Source organism: Chenopodium quinoa, unplaced genomic scaffold (assembly GCF_001683475.1).
Source record: "Chenopodium quinoa cultivar QQ74 unplaced genomic scaffold, ASM168347v1, whole genome shotgun sequence".
NCBI classification, from domain to species: Eukaryota; Viridiplantae; Streptophyta; class Magnoliopsida; order Caryophyllales; family Amaranthaceae; genus Chenopodium; species Chenopodium quinoa.
In genome coordinates this window covers 2,451,693-2,458,556 of record NW_018743021.1, presented here as the reverse complement: position 1 = coordinate 2,458,556, position 6,864 = coordinate 2,451,693, and the positions used below count along the sequence as shown (strand labels likewise).

Here is a 6,864-nt window from a genome sequence, read left to right as displayed (position 1 = left end):
TATGAATGTGTCAATATGATGGCTTTTATACCTCATCATAAATGGTGAGGTTGGGCCTTAGCCCAATTGGCATGCTTTGTGGGCTGACCTTTGACTTTTGTGCAATTGGAGAGTTGAACCTTGACCTTGGGCTTTTAATTGGATCATTTAGTGCTTAGGCCCAATTTTGACTAAATTGGACCCAAACAGGTACTCTTTAATTGAACTGTCACAGTTAATGTATAGGCCTAAGATTGACTTATATACTCTATCACGAGGGTGGATGAAATCCAAAACCGTAACTATTGTATCACATTGGCTAATACCATGTTAATTGCTAAAGGATCAATTCAACCAAAAAACTTAAACCAATAGTTAAAGTCCAAGATTTAGCATTAAGTCAAATTCTAGCTCATCCCTCATCTACATTGAACTTGGCTAGAATAATTTAAATTACCAAAATTCTTACAGTTGAATCCTATCAAAATAAAAGAATATCACCAATTATCATACATATATAATTTACAATCACTGATAATGAAAACATAATCAATTAAAATCTTTTTGGATAGCCCATAATTAATGAGAGCTATCCAATATCTTATCCATCATCTTACATTGAATTTGGCTAAAATCATTTAAGTTACCAAAATATATAATTTCAACTAAATCATACAAAAAAGGAAAATACCAACAACATCATGCATATATCATTTGCAATTAATGAAAAATGGAAACAAAATCAATAAAATCTTTATGAATAATTTAGATAATATATATGCCAGCCTAGCTTGCATTAATACATTGTTTTAATTCAAATTTAATAAATTAAAGTTAAATGAATGAAATTAATTTTAAGACATTAACCTTTTTACTGTAAAAAAAATGAAAAGATAAATATTAGTAGTTTAATACATCCAAACAAAAAAAGCGTGGACGGCAGGATTCGAACCTGCGCGGGCAAAGCCCACATGATTTCTAGTCATGCCCGATAACCACTCCGGCACGTCCACAACTTGTGACTTAAAGGCATTTATAATAATATAAATATCATGTAACATCATTTCATTTATTTTAATTTTCACCTTGTCTTAAAATATAGGAGTACGAAATATTTGGTATTGTATTAGAATTTTTGATGGCCTAAGAATTTTTTACTTTTGTATAATACAATATCTAACCCATTTATTTTATTTGGTTTGTCGCAGTTACCTTTCCCAATTCTTTATTTAGAATAGTTCACTTTCATTTTACGTAATTTTTAACAAAATTTCACATATATATTCTGCAAAAATTGTGTGTCCAAAAGATGTTGGTAAGCGTTTTAAGATTCTGGGAGTATATGTATATCAGAACATTTTTAGTACACACATGGTGAATTTACTTAATCTAGATGCATATATGTGTTATTTGGTTGGCAAAATAAACCTAGGAAGTTGAAATTTCTAAGAATTGAAATTCTTTTACATTGTTTGATGGACAAATCATTGGAAGTTGAAATTCCTAAGAATTGAAATTCTTTTGCATTGTTTGATGGACAAATCATTGGAAGTAGAAATTTCATTTCTTACAAAATGAAGGAACTTAATTACTACATAGACTGTAGGGCTGAGCAAAACTACCCGAAAAACCGATCTGTAACCGTTCCGAAAATTAGGGTACCCGACCCGATAACCATAATGGTTCGGGTACCCGTTCCAATAATTTGTTATCGGGTATGGTTATGGATATCATTTTAAAATTAACGGTATCCCGATCCGATCCGATAAGCATTTTTTTTTTTTTGCTTTTTTTCCCTACTTAAATCTATTAATATAAATCTAAACTTTTACTTTACTTCATAATCACTTTATAATATCAATGATTAGTAATATTATTAATAATTTGGTCAAGATCATATGGTATTGTTTTTAATTAATTAGTTGTAAATTATATCATAATAACTACATAATTAAGTTTAATTATCATTATTGGATATCTTATTGGGTACCCGATAACCATCCGAAAATCCGGGTACCCGAACTTATCGGTTTCGGTTATGGGTATCACTTTTAGTGATTTTGGTTATCGGGTACCCGAACCGTTAGTACTAACGGTACGGGTACCTGTCCCATGCCCGCTCACCCCTAATATAGAGAGACCTAACGTAAGTGGAAAATCACATGGGAATTCTCACTTCCATTATTAACGAAACATTGTTTAGTTGTATTCCTTAGGAATTTCTATTACACGGGAATATAAATTAATAAGGAATTTGCGAGTCCTACATTCAACTAAACGAGCCCATAGTTTAATAACCATACTAAAATAAAATTAGGTAATCCAATTTTACATTGCTTTTAAAATTAACTGATTCCACTTAAAAAAAGTAAATAAGAGTTCAAATAATTGATTCTTAAAATAATGTTTCATATTGAACTTAGTTTGAAGGACTTACACCTCTAAGCTCTAACTATGTGATTATTAAGACTCTTAAAAAATGATACTTGGTTATGTTAATAATATTCACAAACCTTATTATTACTAAAATTGACTGTAATACATAGTAAATCAAATCCTACAATGTATACAATGAAATTTTCAATCTAACAATGGCATATCAAATTGAATCAAATAGAATTTTATGCAATAAAACTATAATTGTTGTATAAGAGACCTAACTATTTTTTTATATTTTTCGAATAAAGTACTTAAAAAAATAGCCGAATTTCCGAAGAAATTGTGCAATTTTCGACCAATGGCCAATCTAGACCTAAAAATTGAAACAAGAGAAGAAACGCCAAAAATTAATTAATGTTACACAGAACATCAACCCAAAACAATGAAACATACACAAACAGAAAAAGACTGGAAAACAGTAGTGGCTTTTGAGTGATTACTGGATTAGCCGCTGTTGTATAACAATTCTCCAACCATTTTCAAAACCTCGTTTTCCTCGACCCAATTAAATTCAAAACAGATATACTAGAGAAAGAAAATCATAGAGAAGGAGATATGTAAATTAATTGGGTAATTCATGTTGATGATGATGATACTTTTAATTCGAAAATGACCAAGAAATCACCATAATTCCAAGGTTTAGAGCTGTTTTCTTTTTTTAATTTCAGGTACATTTCTGTCTCCTTAATTTTTAATTTTTATTGGATTTCATTAAATTTCAAAAACCCATTATTTTAAATTGTTGCTTTTATTGATCCTTAGCTTAAATTACAAGTTTTTAGTCTAATTTTTGTTGCAAAAAACCCATTAAGATGATTTTGTTCTCACTTAATTGCTACTACGTAGTATGTATTGCTTGGAATTACTGGTAATTTTGATGTGATTAGTGTTAACCGCTAGTTTACAATGTATTAATTGATTGTTTATACTATGAATTTGGGATTGTAATTGTTTGATAAAATGAAATTGATGTTATTTTGGGTTATTTGTGAATGTTGATGTTATTTGCCAGAATCATAAATGGCCTCAATTGATCCCACCACTGAACCATCCAAAGAAGCATACAATCATGGGATGGCACTTGATGTTGATAATAAGAGAGTCCAATGTTGCTACTGTGGCAAAATTATTCCGGGGTTTAACCGCCTTCAGCATCATTTGGGAGGGATAAGGGGGAATATAACCGAGTGTCCGGATGTTCCGGTTGAGGTGAAGGACTTTTTTAGGCATAGCTTGGTGTCTGTGAAAGTAGATCACTTAGTGAAGGAGATTGGTGAGTTAGACCACCCTAGTCCTCCTCTAAAGAGGACTTGTACCTCGAATGTGAAAGCGAATGGGGTGAAGTCACAGCAGGCTGTAAGCCCTCATAATGGTACCACCATTGCTAGAAGTAGTTTGAGTAAACCAACTTGTTACTACAGAAGAAGGTTGACTTCTCCAAATGGTAAAGCTGGCAAAAATGAGCTAGATTCGGACTCTATTATGGGTAAACGAAGCATTGGTAGATTTTTCCTAGAGAATGGGATTGATTTTTGTGCTGTCTCATCTCCTAGTTTTAGTAGCATGATAAGCAATTTTCTAAAAGGTGGTGAGAGTAAGCAGTTTATCCCTAGCATTGCTGAGCTCCGGGGTTGGATATTTGATGATGAGTTATGCGAGATAGAAAATTATGTAAAGAAAGTCCGGCTTACTTGGCCTCTTACTGGGTGTAGCATTCTGCTTGATGGGTGGACTGATCATTTGGGTAGGAGCCTGATCAACGTTGTAGTTGATTGTCCAGAGGGGCCTATTTACCTTCGATCAGAGGATGTTTCACCCTCAACAAAGGGTGCTAATGCATTGCAAGTGTTGCTTGAAGCTGTTCTGGAGGAAGTGGGCATTCAAAATGTTGTTCAGATTGTTGCTCACACTTCCTCCGACTATTTAGAGGAAATTAGTAAGCAGCTGATAGAAAAGCATAGGTCGCTTTTTTGGACAGTTAGTGCAACACATTGCTTGTCACTTATCTTAGACAAGATTGCGATGATTGATTCAATAAAGCTGACACTGGATAATGCAAAAACCATTACTAAATTCATTTATAGCCGTGCTGCAGTACTGATGCTGTTGAGGAAATATGTTAGTAGTCATGATCTAGTTAGACCCTCTAGCATTAAATCTGCTACGCCTTTCTTGACGTTAGAGAATATTTTGTCTGAAAAGAGTAATTTGGAGCTCATGTTCACTTCCTCTGAGTGGCTGCGCTCGTCTTGGGCGTCAAGTGTTGAAGGTCAATTGGTTACTACTTTGATCAATGATAGCTCCTTCTGGGCTGGGGTTAACTTAGCTGTGAAAGCATCCATTCCATTAGTGAGAGCTATATCCTTGATTAATGAGGATGGTACACCCAATATGGGATTCATATATGAAACGATGGATCAAGTTAAAGAGACAATCTGTGAGGAGTTTGGAAATAAGATATCTAAGTATACCCCAATATGGAATATAATTGATGAAATATGGAACACAATTCTGCATAGTCCCCTTCATGCTGCTGGATACTTCCTTAACCCAAGGCTCCATTATACTGAAGACTTTTTCTCTGATACTGAAGTTGCAGGTGGCCTTCTTATCACCATCGTTCGGATGGCTGCTAATCAGTCTACCCAGGATTTGATATCTCGGCAGCTTCATGAGTATGCAGACTGTAAAGGTGATTTCAAAGTCGGAACTGATAATGACAGTAAAGAGAGATTCTCTCCAGGTTTGTAAGTAAGGCTTTGCTCGTTTTGACTTAATTTAGTTAGATAACTTCAAGCTCCATGGAAGAAAGAGTCTTTAGTTGATTAATGACTTCTCTTTTTCACCGAACTTTAAGTTCACTATTTCCTATTACCAAGCTTATGGTGGGGTTGGACTGATGGAAATATGGGGTGTGACTTTGGTAACATTGACTTTTTGCTATACATTGGAAGTTAGTTTATGGACAAAATAGATAGCAATGAACTATATATTGTCAGTTAGTTATGTCTGTTTAAATTAAAAAGTACAACGGACTGAGTCAAATGTCGCGCTATGCTATACGTCTTCTTTCTTACTTTCTATTGGCTGGAAATCACAGCCTAATGAAGTGACTTTCACCAAGGGTTTAATGAAAATTGCCTCATAGAGTCTTAGCTATTATATGGCTTAGACTGCAGACATCGAAACCCTTACCATGTCTCAGACAGAGGGTCAGAATGTTAGAAACATTGTATAATTATAGCTCATACATCCCATAAGTTTTACATTCCTGAATTTACTACCTATAGAAGTTGAACTGTAAAGATACCGTTTTGGTCACATGTCATTCATTCTGCTATTCTATTCTAATTCAAGTAATTTTTAGCTTGTACGATGATACCCATAACAAATTTTGAACTGGCTGCAGCAACTTGGTGGATGCGTTTTGGGGGCCACTGTCCTGATCTGCAAAAGCTTGCTGTCAGAATCCTTAGCCAGACCTGCAATGGGGCTGAAGTTTATGGTCTAAGAAGAGATATAGCTGAGAAACTGCTATCAAGCAAACGAGAGATCTTGGAATACAACCGACTGCATAACCTGGCATACCTTCATTACAATCTCAAGTTAAAGCAATTCAAGATGAGGGAAAAATTTGACATTGTTAGTGATGTAGTAGTTGACCCGTCAGAGGACTGGATTGTAGATGAATCATATCAGGCTGAGGGAGATGACTCTGAGAGAACGTTTCATACAATCCTCAGGACAGGTTCTGGCAGCACAAGCCTGATAACTACTCTCAAGGAAGGATGCTCTTCTGGTGTTCCGCCAAAGGCAGAACCAACGTCTGAAGTCTAATTTATGAAGCCTCAAAAGATCAAAAACAAGAGGGAGCCTTTGTATTGGTGAAATGTGCTCTTGTACACTATTGTACACACACATACTGATGTACAAAATGGTTCTGGCTCTTAAGTTAGAGGATGAGTTTTGGCATATAATGTATGTCCATTGTCTCCCTTTATAAAATAGAATCAGAAGACTAATTAGAGTGAAAAGCTGCTGTTGTAGAAAATTAGTTTCTTTAGTGCACTGTTCTAATTTGCTATCAGAAATTGCTGTTTGTAGTTATAGGACTGTAGACGGACTATATTAGGAACTCTGAGATGATCAAAGATTGTATAGCTTTATTTACCTGTATAATACTTGTATGAACCTTTTTCTTTTTCAAACTTGAGCAATTAGTAGTTTAGTACTATATTTGTATTTTGATTAGAGGCTTCAGGTTGTGGAGCTTGCTGCATGTGCAGCTGCTGAACTAGGCAGAACCTGTTTACGTGACAAAATTATTGCCAAAAAAGAATGGAATTCAAAAGATAATCTTGTATCCGTTGTTTTCTATTTCAGTGCTTACCATTAAGTCTGTAATCATATACTAGTATATTTTTCAGGTTTATATCTTATGAGATG

The 6,864-nt window shown here is 34.4% G+C and overlaps 1 protein-coding gene and 1 non-coding gene across 3 annotated transcripts; one reads left to right on the top strand and one right to left on the bottom strand.

The window, feature by feature from the left end:
• Positions 1 to 910: 910 nt before the first annotated feature.
• On the bottom strand, positions 911 to 992 carry TRNAS-AGA. The gene has a single exon. It is a non-coding gene; the product is annotated as a tRNA-Ser (tRNA).
• Positions 993 to 2,739: 1,747 nt separating this feature from the next.
• Positions 2,740 to 6,652, top strand: LOC110730275. Of its 2 annotated transcripts, none has more exons than XM_021910064.1 (3): positions 2,740 to 3,086; positions 3,431 to 5,169; positions 5,828 to 5,916. In XM_021910064.1, the coding sequence occupies exon 2, from the start codon at positions 3,439 to 3,441 to the stop codon at positions 5,167 to 5,169; it is 1,731 nt and encodes a 576-aa protein (XP_021765756.1). In that variant the 5' UTR covers positions 2,740 to 3,086; positions 3,431 to 3,438; the 3' UTR covers positions 5,828 to 5,916. The 2 variants fall into 2 exon arrangements, with proteins under 2 accessions (XP_021765756.1, XP_021765755.1); XM_021910063.1 differs by having other exon boundaries at positions 2,744 to 3,086; positions 3,431 to 5,161; positions 5,828 to 6,652.
• Positions 6,653 to 6,864: the final 212 nt, after the last annotated feature.

Bases quoted from the DNA above. Each gene is read 5' to 3' on its own strand.
- LOC110730275 (XM_021910063.1), top strand. From the start codon at position 3,439: ATGGCCTCAATTGATCCCACCACTGAACCATCCAAAGAAGCATACAAT. The intron at 5,162-5,827 runs GTTTGTAAGTAA...AACTGGCTGCAG, and splicing joins TAAAGAGAGATTCTCTCCAG to CAACTTGGTGGATGCGTTTT.